The following is a 17,150-nucleotide window of genomic DNA, read 5'->3' as shown; positions in this document are numbered from 1 at the left end:
CCACCTCCAAGGATGGCATTGCTTGGGTATCTATTCTAATATAAGGACTCTGCAACTAGAAGTCTCTACCAGATGTACAAGTTACTTACTTTCGAATATGTATATGGTAGAGACATTTTCTAGTTGCAGATTCCTTACCGACCTTCCCATCCTCCCCACTTGCAAACTGATTTCTAGAGACAGGGCTTCCCCATTCAGGGCCTTAGCTGTGGCGTACCAATTTCAGTGTTCTTTGCGCTTTGGCGTGGAAAGTCGAGAAAATAAATTTACGTCACTGCCCTGAGGCGGCGTCTATGTACTAATCCCGACATCATCATGGGGACTACGATGCCAATGATGCCTGCCGAGTCGACCGCCACCTACCGACACACAAGGGTATTGCATGAAGAAAAAATCTCCTGATCCAGTCTGACGCCTTGGGGAAAATTCTAAGGTAAGAAACCTGCAACTAGAATGTCTCTAGTAGATATACATCTCATTACTGAAGGTAAGTAACTTGTATATCAAACCAATAGAAGTATATTGATGTTTGTAAGCCAGTAGTTTAAGCAAGACCTTTAAAATCTGAAACGTATGCAGCCTAGCAAGTTTGGTTGAACATAAACGCTGTCCACCCTGATTACTTTGTTCATTCTTCTTGTAAGTTTCATCCATTTTATGAGGATGTGGTTGTAAAAACAAACCCAGTCTTTTTGCATCCAGTACGTTAGCTAGTTAAGTTAAATGAGTTACTCAAATACAGTGGTGCCTTCCACCAATCAAGGGTGATGGTGTGGTGGAGGGGATTTCAGCAGGGGGTGTCGGGTGGGGGGGGGGTAGGGGGGAGCGTATAAAGAAAAAAAACATAAAGGTCCTGCTGCTCCCAGTCCCGCTGCCGGACTCTCCCTCTCTTCCTGGCAGTCACCACAAGGTTCCAATCCAGATGCTGCTCTCATGTTAAAGCAAGCATGAGATTAGTGCCGGGATTGGCCCTAGGGGGCTCGTTTGACGGTCACTCAGGCACAAGGAGCTAGTGCCATTTCTCCAACTCTGCCATGTAACACAGCTGGGTTGGAGAAACAGCCGGCCAAACAGACATGCACACTTTACAGTGCCCACCACTCCTCTTTCCTATGGCCCGGCCCCGCATTCCATATTCCAAGCTGTCAGAAAGCGACAAATCAAATGATAAAATCGTTTTGTTATCATTTTATTTGTCACCGCTTGACTGACTCCGAGCAGGGGGGCGACGCTCCTCCGCTGTTACGGAGGGAGCCACCCCTGAAAAATGTAGGAGTGGTTGTTACTCATGAAATTGCATTCTTATTTTCCCAGACCAACATATGTGAAAGCAAAGGTCAGCCTGGTGAAAGCAGATAAATTCTGAGCAAAGGGAAATCGTTAAAAGGGCTTTGATCGTTGGTTAATTGGTATTTTGTTATTAGTCTCTGAAGAACATGCATTACAGAAAAAAGAAAACTGCCTCGTTGCTAAATGGTCACTGTACTAATTAGTCACAGCTTTTTAATTAGAAGTAATTGAAAACAAGATGCCATAGTCAGTCTTGGAGTAATGGGTTTGCTGCTCTGGGACCCGGCCACCCTTCTGACTCGCTGCGGTTATACTTCATATCAAACCAGCATGACAGCCAAGATCCAGAGGTTGCCTTTGCACATTAAAACAACTTTTCTACCGCAGCCAATGGATTTTATTTGGCATGTCTAGTTGTAAATCCAGTAGGGATTTTCCTAGAAACAAGTAAGATCACGTTAAGTCTTGCTCAGTCAATTTGTTTTTCTTCCTGTTGCCAAATCTCAATAACCTGTCCACAAAAAATAAACTGGTTCAACTAGGATATACTAGATATCGTTTAGATGATTTGACACTTCCATAAAATAGAAGAGGTATCAGGATTGAGGTGTTGATGCTGCCTATACAATTTTTCTCGGATGATGTAGGAAAGAGCTGGGCTTGTAGTTTAACTTCTTCGTTTAGCTCCTTGAACCGTCGATAATTACGTTTTGATTGTGAGCTGACTCAGCAGACCGTCCCCTGAAATGCCAGGCCTGGTTTTTGGCCCATGAAGCTGGGAGCCGTTGAAGTTTTCAAAGCGGGTACAAACTTCTCTGCATCTGGACTGTACCAACAAGGCCATCCTTACTTGCTTTCTGAAGTGTGCGGGCCCCGCTTTGTTTTTTTAATATATTTAGAATCTTTGTTGTGCATCAAACATGGTCTTGCGCATGCATCCTCATTGAGAACTGGATAAGGGGAGTTTCTCGTCCATTAGTGCCATTTAGCTGGCAAGAGTCTGGCACGGTCTTGGCTATAAGCCGGTGGCACTGTTTGAAGGTATCTGATTGTCAGTGCTTAATTTGAGCCGGTGGTTGTTATTGGGGCCGCTGGCACTTATTTGTGGGGACTGGCGCTTATTTTTCCGCATAAGACCCGAGAGAGAAAAACAAAGTCAGAGAAAGAGAGACTGAAAACCCGTCCTAAAGGGAGAAAGCTGGAACGTGCAAGAGTGAGATGAAGGGGGCGGGGAGTGTCTGGTAGTGGGTTAAAGAGGCCTGAGGTGAATAGAAGCCTTCACAGCTTTATTATTCGGCACGCTGGTGTTTAATTGCACCAGCCGCGTGGGCTTTTGAGCGTAGCTTTGGGAACTGGCACTCATTCATTTACAGATTGAGCACACCTGATTGTCCTTCCGGTCCGAGCTCGAGACAGTTCTTTAACTTTTGCAGTAACCTCATCTTTACCTTCCACCAGACAAACATCAAGTTAAATTTCTACTGAGGTAAATGGTAACTGTCAATTTGCTTGGTTTTCATGTTTATTCGCTCACCTAATTAAACTTGTCGTATTTTTTTCCCCTTCCCTAACATCTGCCATGCTTCGTTTAGATGTTGTTGTGTAATGATCACACAAGCAGTGTATTATTTTGGTCTTTTATGAGCAATCTGTTTCTTGCAGAACTGCATTGCGACTCATGAGTCCAACGGAATCGATATCATCACAGCTTTGATTCTGAATGATATCAACCCACTGGGGAAGAAGAGGATGGATCTGGTCCTGGAGTTGAAGGCAAGTTGATGGTCAGCCTGTGGCTTTGGAATAAGATTCTGGGGACTAGTTGCACATTCGCCTGGCACCAGCCTTTGGGGCAGATAATAAGGTGGCGTCCCATTGTTGGTTGAGTGGCGGGGTACAATAGTTTTAGGCCATTGCATACAAGATCGCTGCTGTGCAACCGGTTTTATGAAAATGCTTTGCCAAAATGCCTTTAATATTTCTATCTTTAGAACAACGCTTCCAAGCTGCTGCTGGCGATCATGGAAAGTAGGCATGACAGTGAGAATGCAGAAAGAATCCTGTATAACATGAGGCCGAAAGAGCTGGTGAGTTGACTGACATGGAGATATGGATTTTGGGGTGGGGGTGGAGGGGGGAAAGAATGAAAAGGCAATGGAATGGCGAGGCATTTTGGGTGTGTACATTAAATTGCCCCACATCACCTTTGACTCTAGGTACTGATGACGTTTTTTGCCTGTTATAAACCTCTCACTCAGGTGACATATAATTTTATATACGTGTCCTTGTGGTGTCAGCCTTCATGATGGTTTAGAGAGCTAAGTGCTTGTTGCAGAAACCTGCTGAGTGATACGCAGGTTGGCAGTTCCAACCCTTGCAGCACCAACTGAGCCTTTCGTCTTTATGGGTCGGTTAGTTCAATACCACGAAATTGGGTTAGAAGGCATGTTGAGGTGAGTTAATTTATCTATACAAGGCTTTATTTGTTAATATCTGCTTTATGTTTGGATCAGTCACAGTGAGCAGTTACTTTTTTCTCTTTTGTGGTCTAGTCTTAAGAACCAAGAAGTCTTCAGGCTTACTGTGCTCATTTCGGACATGCTGTGTTTACTGCACTTCCTCAAACCCAAAGCCACAGCAGAGAACTCCAAGCTCTTAACCTAAATCTTTGGCACCACATAGTACTAAAGGTGGTGAAACATCTTAAGTGGCAATGATGCTTACTGTGATCCAGGTGCACACTGTTCTTCACCCTTGTGTCGGTCTCTGCTCTTAGCTTTGAAAGTATACTTAAGTTTGCTTCCGTTTAAGGATTTGTGGCAGAGGTTCTTCACCACACCATGGGAATGATAGTGCTGGACCAGTCGCAGAATCACATTGGTCGCCGTTCCTGTTCACAGTGCATGTGGGGCTTGTTAATACATTTGAGTGTGTGATCTTGAGGTGAAGATGGTCATGGGAGGACAGGGTTCATTGTCTTATTGCATTGCCTCTGTTCTGCATGTCATAAAAACTTCATAATTACAGCCTGGAGCTTTTCTATTTTCAACCAGTAAGGAAGGAGCTAGTGTAAGTGGATGTGTGGAAGCCCGCCATGATGAGAACTCTCAGGGTATAGTAGTTTGTCAAAATAAAGCCCGGGACTGGTTTTGTGGTTACCTGGCAATATTGATTTAGGAAGCACCTACTGTAGTTTCTTCATTTGTTGGCTATTTTCAAATGAAGGTTTAAAGTGTCTGGATAGTATAAGGGAAACTGCGGACGACTTGCACTGTAGTTTCTTCTTTCAGTTCACTGTGTTCATTAAGCAGATATCACTATCCTAAAGGCCAACAAAAGTGATAGAGTGGCTGCCTGTGGACCGTTTAAATGTGGCTACCAGGAGCCAGCAGTGGGCAAGTTTGTCAGGGATGGAGCTAGGACCCCAGTTCAGCAGGCAGTGGCAAGAAGCAGGTTAACTCTACTCCTACTAGTGCCTCCATCATGTGCTTCAGTAGGCAGATGAACACTGCCCTTTTCTGTTCTTAGATGGTGAGGAGCGGACACGAGGTGAAATGTTGAGCAGTCCTAAGGTGTTGGTGCAGGGATCTGTAAAATCTTGTATAGAGTTGTAAATGCATGGTGTTCAGTCAGCATTCTGTGCAACTGAAACAATTCTCAAGCAAGAACACTTACTCATTCCCTTCTTCTGTAGGAATTGTTTAGAATTAAGTGACCAGCAGATGTGCTTACTGTGGTTGACCTCGTTGGAGTAGCTTTATTCACTGAATGGGGTCTATTGCTCTCCAATTAGAGGATCTCAGTGGTGCTGATGTTCATAGATCATGGCTAGTTCTTCACATATTCTTGATGTAATTGGTTTCAAGCAGTCTAAGCAATGTAGAGCACACTGAATGATGGTTATGGTGCTGTGAGGGTGGATGCCATGGACGTTGACTCGCATCTAAACCTCCTCATTCACCCACTAGTTTGCATATGTTTGTATTAGATTACTGAGATGCTATATATCTGTGTGTTTTTCATACCGTAGGTGGAGGTTATTAAGAAGGCATATCTGCAAGGGGAGGTGGAGTTTGAAGACCCTGAGAATGGTGAGGACCATGCAGCATCTCCGCGGAACGTGGGTCATAATATCTACATTTTGGCACACCAGGTACGTTCTTGACTGTTGACGTACAGAAGGATACAGATGACAGGTGAAAACAAGCCAACAAATTGCTAGAGATAGGAATACTCTGGTAGGCTGTAGAGGCAAGTTATGTTCTTTAGCAGTAGTAGCGAGAGGCTGGTGGATGGAATTAATGTTACCCTAATAGGATACAGAGGATCTGTGCTTAAGCTGTGTGATGAACAAAATTGATTATTTAGGGTCATAGCACATTATAAAGCCTAGTAGTTTACTTAAGATGCTGATGTATCAACATTCATCTAGTATGGGAAAAGGTGTCTTAAAGTTCCCTATTCCGGACAATGGTTTTTGGGCTATGCTACCATGTCATTCCAGAGCTTTGAACTGACAACTGTGCGGATGATCAAGAGGAGTGTTATGACTCTCTATGGTGGGGGCGTAGAAAAGGTTTATTCTGTCTTGTAGTCATTCAATGTAGGCCTTGTTTGTGTTACTGGTAACATTCTGGGTGCCCATCTGTCATGGTCATACAAAGACTGTGATCAGACCATTCCTCTTCCACAGCTTACAATAAATTAGATAATGGTACTTTGTATCCAAAAAAGGTCTACTGGTAAACCACCGCAAGTTTTGTGTCCCCTCGCCATAGTTATGTACCTTTTTTTCCTGAGATTGATCTGCAGCTTTGGTTGAGCCTCAGTTACCTCTTTTCAACTGCCTGTATGTATCCGAAGACCTGGAGCAGTTGCCTTAGAAAGATCCTTTCTTCCAAATGACTAATCTAGCCCCCCACTTGTCCACCCCCTTTCCCTTCAGTCAAATACATGTTGCCTGCTGTAGCTGCTCTGCTGTCTACTACATAGGAGTCGTGACCCTTGGCTAGGCATTTCCAATGTATAAGTACCGAAATCTAGACAAATTAATGTTGTCATGGGTTTTGTTTGAACTGAATGGTTTAAAGACTGAAAGTCTGTCTAAGCTCCTGCCACTTGCTCCAGTCCCATTCATCCTTAGTGCCTTCTGCTAAACCTTATGTTGGTGACGCACTAACATTCAACAAATATAAGAATGTGGTTGTTTATCTAGAATGTGACTTGCCAACTAAGTATTTTTTTCATCGAAGTCAGCTTTTCAGCACTACTCACTATAGTTTCTTGTGGACTCTACAGCCTGATACTCAGTACCTCCTAGACAGCCAACATGAAAATGTCCGCTCCCTACTAAATGGATCAGCCACAGAGCCAGATGGACTGAAATTGGAGACATGCATATAGGTGAATTACAGGAGAGTGTCACTCTTGGACAAAGCCACATCTGGGCAGATCTTTATGCAACAAAATGTCTCCTTATGTACCCAGCAAACAAATGTCTGTCTTCTTGTAACAACCCCCTTCTGCCTAACATGTTCTGAAGAGTAACAGACTGAACCAGACATCTTTCGTCTTGTTTGAGCCAGTACTGTAAGCTCACTCAGTAGGTTAGCCATAAATACCTGCCTGCATGCTGATGGTGGCATCCCTTCAGTCCCCCTCCCATACGTTGATTGTGCATTGAGACATTTAAGTCTGTAGTGTGTGTATTATAAAATACCAGGCGTTATAATTTACTGATGCATGTGATTGAGACAGTCACAGTTAGTTGATGACTACCTGTGTTAGTATTTACTTTTTTAACATTAAGGACAGTAAGTGTGCGAAGAACCTCAAAGTCAAGCTTGTGAAGATAAAAATGTTAATGTTGAAAAGACTTGGACTGCCAAAAAGGATCACATGTTATGGCTCCTTTCAAGTGAGCTTATAAGCATGCTGTGTAACTGAAAACCAGACGGATACTCCGACAAGCAGTAATACTGTGCAACCAAAAACAAGAGTAGATGTTATGTTGCTGCCTGCTTCGAACATCAGCCTTGTGTCATGAGATGTTGGTAAACTAGTATTAATGTTTGATATGCCAAGTGACATTCAATCAGAGTTAATGTTTGTAATTGCTAGCTGCAAGAAAGATTTACAATGCAACACAAATGCACAGGTTAAAAATATCTTTAGACGTAATGACATTTGCTCAAGTAAAATTTACGTTTGACTCCCAACCCAACACAAATCCAGAAGATTAAAATACTGTCTTTCATACTGAATTGGAAACCCTGCCAGGTCTGGAGAAATGAGTGAAGATTGACCAGTAACTGGTTTAAATCACTCATTTCTTAAAGGTTTGACACGCGTTCCCTCCCAAACAGTCTGATGCCACAGTGAGATCTTAATCTTATAGAGACTTCTAGTTGCAGATTACTTGTGTTAGAATTTCCCACAGGTGTCAGTCTGGATCTCGAGATTTTTCCTCAAGCAGTACCCCTGCATGATGTTAGGTGGCATCGGTCAGCTCCGCATCAGATGCTGTCATCCTGTTCGCTGGATATGACGTCATGGATCGTATATTGGCACCACCCCGGCGTGCTGGCGTCTGTTTTTGTCTTTCCGTGCCAGCCTACAAAGATCCAAAGAAGAGCTACCCCACAGTCAGTTTTTGACTGGCCTTTTCGACTTTAGTCGAAGGTTTTTTTTTTTTCTTCACCTTTTGGTGCATTGAGATGTCACGGAAGACAGGCTTCAAGCCCTGCGGGTCCTGTCATTGGATGTCTGTGACTGATCCGCACCTCATGTGTCTTTGATGTTGGGAGCGTGACCATGACCTGAAGTTGTGCTCCGAGTGTAGAGCCATGAACCCGAAGTGTTTGAGAGAGCGGTCCTTAAACGTCTTGCGGCCCGGCTCTCAGCTACTCATTGCTCCTGGTCTCGGTCGAGAGGAAAGTCCTAAGACCACTCACGGAGCCCAAACTTTTTGTCATCCCATTCGAAGTCTTTGGGATGCTCGGGTAAGCATAAAAAGAAGTCGAAGAAGGGTAACTGTTCTTCCACTTCATCTCATTGTTTGGCACGGGACAAGGAGCGTCGTCGCTCTAGGTCTCTGCCCTTTGAGCTCACTTCTGGGTGAGCTCCACACCTCCCCAAGTTTCCAGGAGCCAGAGCTAACTCAGTGAGATCTATAAGGCCATGCGCCTCCTTTTTGAGCAGTCTGACCCTGCTGGAGAGCCTTCAGGCCCCGCTGTTCTGCTTTGCTTCAGACTCAGAGGGAACAAAGCTAAATGAATGCAAACAATGCAGCACTCTTAGTCTGAGTAATGAATTTATTAAGGCACTTCCCATGTTTCATATACAGAAAGAGAATAACGTGAGCACTTATTGTGAATGCAGCAACACACGTGCAACTTTTAAAATCACAGCAGTGAAATAATAAAAAAACGCAATATATCAACAATGAATGTATTTGTAGTGACTACGTATATTAATGCATGCACATAGTAAAGCTAGATATTAAGAATTAAAAATGCATCACCATGGGGATCGAATCCAACATCATGCTTATCTGCCAACGTCAAATTGTGGAACCCGTGACAGCTGAGACAGGAGAAACCACCCCAACAGGATTACTCTGAGCAGTGCATCCACTTTTAGAGATGAGTTCCTTCTCCCTCAGTGTCAAGTTTCCCCACCCTATATTCCTTAAACAAACTTAACAGGAAGGTTCTAGAAACCCCCCCTCCCATTGAGTAAGTTGTGAAATTCAAGTGCAGGCCGTGCTGGGACAGTGTTGAAAAAACATGTAAGAGACTTGCCCGATCCCAAGGTGTATTTCCAAGACCGAGCTGTACACTTTACCATAAACATTCTCAACCTTGTACAGTCTTATCAATGGCTATGTTCCCTTCCCTGGTGTCAAAATAAAAAAAAACATTAAGCTGTGTGTGGAAAAATACCTTGGGCACCAATGTGACGGCAGTTGAAGATAAGCACAAAATGGAGTCAGTGGTCAAGATGGAGTTGGTGGGTAAATACAGATAGCACTACACTGTGGGGTCGGAAGGGATCCCCTCATGTTCTGTGTCGACAGCTTCGGCCTCTGCTCCACAGGGCACCCAGGGATCTGTTTCTGGATCCACACCGGCATCAGTCGTGCCCCCGCGACCTTCCCAGACGACTGTGCAGACAACACTCTCCACACCAACCGCGGGCCCAACTTGTTTCCGACTCTGACACTGAGCTGGACTGGTATGGCTTGTCGCTGATTCTGACTTCAGCGGGACCTTGCTCCCTAGGTCGGATCCTGACCCTTATTCTTATCGGTACTGGTATGGTGAAAGTATAGAGGGATCGCTGGGCACTTTAGAAATACCAGCTTGATGACCCCATGGACTGGACTTAGGACCTAGGTGAAGCCAGTGGTCAAGACACTTCCCCTGATGCTGACATGCTTTCTCCCCCTACCTTGGCTACACAGGAAGGGAGCGTTGTATTCAGTGGTGGTGAGGAGTGCGCCTGACATCCTGGGCCTCATTCTGCCTTCCGCGGCTGTCAAGACCATCCTACTGCCTGAGGAGCTTCAGCCTGGGGCTCCCTCTTCAGAACCCCTCTTGCCCTTCAATGAGGCCCTCACTGATGTCCTGCTGGGGACTTGGTCCAAAGCAGGCACATGGGTTCCTGTTAATAGGACAATCACCCGCCATAATAGGCCTGAGCTTAATTACCCAGTATTCCCGACCCAACACCCCACCCTGGAGAGCTTGGCTATCCAGACCTCTACATCCCCAGGAGCATTCCCTTCCGCACCTCCAAATAGGGAATCCAAAAGACTGGATCAGCTTGGAAACAAAATGTCTTCTTCCTCCAGTCTGGTATTGAGGTATGTGAACACTGCTGCCTTTTGGGCTGTTACTCCCATACTTAATAGGACATGGTTGCACAGGTGCTGCCACAGGTTGGGGAGGAGGCCCGGGGAATTCTATCGCAAGCTGTTGCTGACGGGAGAGACGCAGGGAAGTTCACAATACAAAGTGGACTGGATACGATCGACTCACTGGGTAGATCAGTTGCATGGACAGGGGCCTTGAAGTGTCATGCTTGGTTGGGACGTCTGGCTTTTAGGGGAGTGGGGGTTTGTCCAAGCTGCACCCTTCAATGGCACCCGTCTCTTCGGAGACAAAGCAGAATCAGAGCTCAAGCGCTTTAAGGAGTCAGGGCTACTGCTCAGTCCTTGGACCTCGCAGTTGACACTCGCCCCCTCAGTCTGCTTTTCACCCCTTTCATGGATCCTGAAGGTGTGCCCAACCAAGTCCATTTCCCTTCAGCCACTGTGTCACACATGCTGCCCAGCCTCTGCATGGCCGGGAACGTGAGAACCAGCATCCTTGTGAATCAGGGAGAGAGCTGTCAGCCTAGTCCAACACCCCTCCCGCTGCAGCCCCCAAACCTTCCTAATCGATAACACTTCCCCATCAGGGACCAGTTGGAAGCAGGGTTCGCCCTTGCCTGCCCCCCCGGGAATCCATCATGTCTGACAGGTGGGTTTTGCAAATAGTCTGAAGGGGCTACTTCCTCCCCTTCGAGACTACCCCGCCATCCATGCCACCATCCTATGATCAGGTTACAGAGGCTCACCTGGCACTTTTCCACGAGGAATATAGAGCTGTCTTGGCCAAGGGACCATTGAGGGTCCCTGTGCCAGAATTAGGTTGTGGTTGTTATTCCTTTTACTTTCTTGTGCTCAGAAAAAGACAAGACCTCCAACCTATCCTAGACCTCTAGTCCTTCAATCTCTTTCTCAGGAAGGAGAAGTTCAAAATGTTTTGTATGGCTCAGGTTTTATCTTCCCTGGACCCAGGAGACGGGTGATGGTAGCATTGGACTTGCAGAATGCTTAATTCCATATTCCCGTCCTGTCTGCCCACAGACTTTATTTGTGGTTCACGGTGGGCACCAAGCACTTTCAGTTCACCGTGCTCCCTGTTAGCCTTACCAGCAACCCTCGGATGTTCACCAAAGTGATGCCGGTCGTCGCAGCTCATCTGCACAGGTTAAGGGTTTCAGCCTTCCCCTACCTTGATGACTGGCTGTTGAAGGTGGGCTTGCCCCAGGCTGTTGTCTCCCACCCCAGACTACGGCGGACCTCCTGCAATCGCTAAGGTTCAGTATAAACATGCCAAAATCATACCTGATCCCGCTCTTCCCCCTCTCAAATGCTCCCTTTCATTAGAGCTGTTCTGGATACAGTGCCGTTTTGGGCCTATCTTCCCGAGTGGCGGGTCCAGGATTTTCAGGCTATGATACCGATATTTCAGCCTCTATCCTGGATTTCAGTGAGAATGACAGAGGCTGCTGGGCCTCATGGCCTCCTGCTGGTGTCACAGGCCAGATGAGATATGCAGGCTCTGCAGTGGGACCTGAAGTTCCAGTGGGCACAGCATCAGGGGAATCTCTCCGACATGGTCTATATCTTGGCGGGAACTGCACAAGACCTGCAGTGGTGTCTTTTGAACCGCGATTGGATCAGAGGCGGATCCCGCTCCCTTCCCCAACCAGATCTGACAGTAGTGACAGCCACATGGGAGAGGCAGAGATCAGAGGTGTCTGGTCTCTGGTGGAGTCCGGGCTCCATATCAGTCTTTTGGAGCTCATGGTGATCAGACTAGCATTGAAAGCATTCCTTCCCTTTCTCAAGGCGAAAGTGGTGCAGGTGTTCACGGACAACACCACCGCCATATGGTACTGCAACAAGGCATCATGGACCCTTTGTATGGAGGCTCTCCTCCACTGGACATGGCTGGAACACCATGGCATATCCCTGGTGTTTCAACATCTGGCGGGCTCTCTGAACGCTAGAGTGGAAGAAGTCTGCCGTTAATGCTTGGTCGATCATGAATGGAGTCTCCATCCACAGGTGATGCAAGGTCTCTTTCAGCAGTTGATGGAGCCTTGGTTAGATCTGTTCACCTCTGCAGAGAACTCGCAATGTCAGCTGTTTTGCACATTGGAGTTTTCAAGGCAGCACTCGCTTAGTGACACTTCATTTCAAGTGAATCTCTGGCCTCTTTTATGCCTTTAAGCCAATACCACTTCTGCCCAAAGTTGTCAAAAAGATCAAGAATGACTGGGCCCAAGTATACCCAGTGGCTCAGGGCTGGGCATGAAGAGTTTGTATCCCGAGCTCTTGAGCATGACCATCGCTCCTCCAATCAGACTGCCCCTGTGGGAGGATCTTCTTTAGCAGCAGCAGGGGACGGTTCTCCACCCAAACCTGTCCAGTCTCCTACTTCTTGCATGGAGATTGAGCGGCTGGAATCAACAGCTTTTGGACTTTTGCCCGAAGTCTGTTATCTTGGCAGCCAGGCACCCCTCCACCAACACTGTATAAGCCTGCCATTGGAACAAATTTGTGGCATGGTGTACAGACAAGTCTGAGTCCCCCTCTCCGGCGCTCCATTTGAGGTCTTCTTGTTTGTTCTTTCTCTAGCCCAGCAGCGCTCTGCTTTGGGCACCCTCAAGGGTTACTCGTCTGCCATCTCAGCTTTCCTGCGATTACCAGACCAACCCTCTTTGTTTAAATCTCCTATTATTGGTAGGTCCCTGAATGATCTTACCCATATGTTTACTCCTCTTTCATTCATAATGCCTCAATGGGGTTTGAACGTAGTTCTTACTTTACTGATGTGTGCTCCTTCTAAGCCACTTCACAACTGCCCACTTCTGCTTCTCACTCTAAAGACAGCCTTCCTTGTAGCCATCACTTCTGCCTGCAGAGTGAGTGAGCTGCAGGCCCCTTCCTCGAAGCCACCTTTCATTTCCATCCATCCTGACAAGGTGGTGCTTCGTCCCACGGCTTCCTTTTTTCCTAATGTGGTCATGCCCTTTCATGTATGCCAATCCATCACCTTGCCTACTTTTTACACGCCCCAACATCTTTCTAAGGAAGACACCAGGACCTAAAAAGAGTGTAGGCGTTCTAAGTAGATTGTACCAAAGAGTTCATGGTGGATGATCAACACTGCGGGTTATATGGGTGCAAAGAAAGGTCAGGCGGTGCAGAAGAGAACTATATCCAGATGGGTTGTTCTTTGCATTAAAATGTGCTACGCATTGGCCAAGAAGCAAACCCTGGAGGGTTTGCGTGCTTCCTCCACCAGAGCAACAGCTGCAACCACTGCGTTAGCGTGTGTAGTTCCAGTCCTGAGCATCTGCCAGGGAGCAAAGTGGATGCTGTTGCTCGTGGGTATTCTTACTGCAGATTCCTCACTGCCCTCCCACCTCCCAGTTCTGTGGAGTGGTTTCTTTTTATCGTCTAAAAAGGTCCCAAATTACAGATCTGCTCATTAGTGCTCCAAATTGTTTTGTGCGCTGCTTCCAAGTATGCGGAAAGAATCAATCAAGAAACAGACATTCTTGGGCAGGATTTGCACCTATATGCTGCTCCATCACTTCTGGGGGTGCATCGAGGTCAACGTGAAGCCACACTATGCCACCTAATGGCACACTAGAGCACTGCTATGAAAACTTCTGAATTCAGTCTGATGCCTGGGGAAAATTCTGAAGGCGAGGAATCAGGATGTAGAGCATACACCAGAAAGACAATTACCGGAGGTAAGTAATGTCTTGTTCCAACCATCATTATTTTGAATTTAAAAAATAAGTACAGTATGAAAATAATGTATTTGCTTCCAATGCTCCATCACAAATGGACAATAAGTTGTGTATTTCCATTACCCATACTCCCATGTGTCATATGCATCTTCGACTTTTCAGTTTGGTTTTCTTGCCCCGTAATCATGCTCTTTGTTATATATATATGTCCTTTGTAGTTAGCGCGTCACAACAAGGAGCTGCAGCATATACTGAAACCAGGTGGTAGTGGACAGACTGTAGAAGGAGATGATGCCCTTGAATTCTATGCCAAGCACACAGCACAGATCGAGGTAGGATTACTGTTAAGCATGGGCGTATTTGTGGATTTGGGGCAGTCAATCAGTATTTGTGAAGAGCGGCTACTCACCTGTGAGGGTCTCAAGGCGCTGGGGGGGAGGGGATGGGGGTGAAACAGAAGGGGCCTCATCTGAAGAGCCACGACCTGAGGTTATTCCTGAAGATGGTGAGCGACGGACTTTGTCTGAGGTGCAGGGGGAGGTTATTCCAGCTCTTTGCTGCAGTGTAGGTGAACGATTGTCCTCTGGCATTGGTTTTGCGGATGAGAGGAACGGTGGCCAGGGCCATCTGGGTGGAGCGGAGGGATCTGGTGGGGGTGTGGAAGGAGACGCGGTGGTTCAGGTAGGTTGGTCCTGCGTTGTGTATGGCCTTGTACGTGTGAGTGAGAAGGTTGAAAGTGATTCTCTTCTCGACCGGTAGCCAGTGGAGGGTCCTCCAGTGTTGGGAGATGTTCTCAGCGAGGGAGGTCCAGAATGAATCTGGTGGTGGTGTTCTGGATGAGTTGAAGTTTTTTGATGTTGAGGTGCCAGCATAGAGGGCGTTGCTGTAGTCGAGTGTGTGCAAGCAGAAGGAAGCAACAGAGTTTACCTGGCGGGTTATGGAAAGGGAGTAGTCGAGGATGATTCCTAAGTTGCAGACGTGCTTGGTCAGTGCAAGGGGGGTGCTGAAGGATGTGGGCCACCAGAAGTAGTCCCAAGCTGAGGTGGCATTTCTGAAGACAATGAGCTCTGTCTTGTCAGAGTTGAGCTTGAGGCAGCTTTCTCTCATCCAGGTGGCGATGGCTTCCAATCCTGAGTGGAAGTTCCTTTTGGCCGTGTCTTTGGTGAAGGAAATGAGTTGTCTCATCGGCATATGACACCATGTTCATACCCTGGCTTCTGACGATGGCAGCAAGAGGGGCTGTGTATACATTGAACCTGTGGGACTCAGGATCCATGAGGGACTCCTCAGTCGACTCCTGTGGGTCTGGAGGTGTAGGGTGGGAGTCTGACCCTCTGGTTCCTACCAGAGAGGAAGGAGCGGATCCATACCAGGGCTCATCCACGGATTCCTATATCGTGGAGTCTGGTGCGCAGAGTCCTGTGGGAGCCCATGTCGAAAGCAGCTGAGAGGTCAAGGAGTATGAGGGCTGCGGTCTAGGAGTAATTGGATGTCGTCGGTGGCTGCCAGAAGTGCTGTCTCCGTGCTGTGATTGCTGCGGAAGCCGGACTGGGAGCTGTCCAGGGAGTAGTTGGCCTCTATGAAATTCTGTAGTTGTGCATTGATTGCTTTCTCTAGTACTTTGGCGCTGTAGGTTTGCAGCGAGATGGACCGCAAATTCTTTACTTCTGATCGGTCAACCGAAGGTTTCTTCAGGAGAGGACGTATTTTGGTGTGTTTCCAGTCCTCAGGGAAGGTGCCCATGCTGATGGAGCAGTTGATTGTGTTACGAAGCTCTGGGGTGATGGATGCGCTGGCTCTGATGTATATGTGGTGCGGGCAGGGGCCCGAGGGGGCTCCGGAGTGGGTGCTGTTCATGATGTTGACTGTTTCCTCTGTGGTGAGCATGGGCCAGTTGTGGATGGTCTGGGCGGGTTCTGGAGAGGGCTGGCTCGGTCGCCGGTTCCGGTGCCAGGAAGCTGTCGTAGATGTCCTTGATCTTGTGGTGGAAAAAGAAGGCGAGTTTGTTGCAGTGGTCCTGTGACGGGGGGATGCTGGTGGCTTCGGAGGGGGGGAGAATCTGTGAACTTGTTGATGACTGAGAAGAGTTCCTTCGCGGCGTTTGCGGAGGAGTTGAAGCGCTTCCGAAGAGCATCGTTCCTTGCGTTCTTGATTTTTTTGTCGGTGGGTGGCGGTTGCGGCTCTGAATGAGGTGAGGTCTACGCTGGATTGGCTGTTCCTCCATATTTTCTCTAAATGTCTACAGGTATGCTTTGATTCTTAAAGTTTGGTGGTGAACCAGCTGGCCTTCTTGGGTACGCTTTTGGCCGATGTCAGCCAGAGAGGGACTTGAGTGTCGGCGCATTTGGTGATCCATGCATTGAGATTGCGTGCTGCTGTGTTGGTGTCGTCAGAGGGGGGTGGGAGCGATTTGGCGTGTGATGAGGGCAGTGGGTAAATTGATCGTGTGGTTGCCAGTGGGGCCCACTGGCACTCATTTTGGGGACCAGCACTTTTTTTTTGTTTTTTTTAAGACATTGACCACAAGTGAGGGGAACAAGAATAAGGACAGAAATTTGTTTTGCAAAGAGAGAAAGCAGGAACCTGAGTGAGAAGGATAATATAAAGGGGCAGAGATCGTTTGGTAGTAGATGGAAGACCCATGAGACTGATTCAAGGCTGCGCAGCAGTGGTATTAAGTGTACCAATATTTAAAAGCACTGACTGCTGGTTTTTGAGCAGAGCTATGGGCACCAGCACTCATTCCATTACAAATTAAGCACCGTTTGGGAGGAAAAGCGAGTATGCCTCATGGCATAGACAAAAGTGCACAGTGACTATAATACTAGATGATCATGCCAAAGAGGCCATGTATTGCTGTGAAACACTGAGTATCCAGATCTAGAGCTTTTAGAGTGCAAGGAGAAGTCTTATGACTTGGTGCATAAATATTCCAAAAGGCTTTTGGAAATGAAAATATATTTTGAGATTGACGCCTCCGCTTTATGTACTTGTGAATGCAACATTGTTTTCTGAGTTCACCGAGATCTATTTCTTTCCTAACTTTCTTAGCCTTTAAGAGTCTGTTTCCCAAACATGCAAACTAAACAGTAAAGTTTTAATAGAGCATAGTAAAGTTTAGCGCTCAGTTGAAGAGTGATACAGGGCCAATAATGGGGGTTTTATGTTTTCTGCTGCAACATTCCAATGTTTTCTTTTCTATTTCTCATTCTACCCCTTTTCTACTCAGCATGTTACTCTCAATGACTGGTGTCTTCTAGTGT

The 17,150-nt window shown here is 46.8% G+C and overlaps 1 protein-coding gene across 5 annotated transcripts in view; it reads left to right on the top strand.

Annotated features, from left to right (window-relative positions):
• Positions 1-17,150, top strand: part of ITPR1 (inositol 1,4,5-trisphosphate receptor type 1) — a 1,104,774-nt gene that overhangs the window by 866,680 nt on the left and 220,944 nt on the right. For all 5 annotated transcript variants that reach the window (XM_069206352.1, XM_069206351.1, XM_069206348.1 and 2 more), the window contains 4 exons: positions 2,953-3,063; positions 3,282-3,377; positions 5,321-5,443; positions 14,106-14,219. In XM_069206352.1, coding sequence (XP_069062453.1) covers positions 2,953-3,063; positions 3,282-3,377; positions 5,321-5,443; positions 14,106-14,219 — 444 coding nt within the window. The remainder of the gene's footprint in view (positions 1-2,952; positions 3,064-3,281; positions 3,378-5,320; positions 5,444-14,105; positions 14,220-17,150) is intronic.

The sequence above is a fragment of the Pleurodeles waltl genome, chromosome 9 (genome assembly GCF_031143425.1).
Source record: "Pleurodeles waltl isolate 20211129_DDA chromosome 9, aPleWal1.hap1.20221129, whole genome shotgun sequence".
NCBI classification, from domain to species: Eukaryota; Metazoa; Chordata; class Amphibia; order Caudata; family Salamandridae; genus Pleurodeles; species Pleurodeles waltl.
This window is presented reverse-complemented; position numbering and strand designations above follow the sequence as displayed.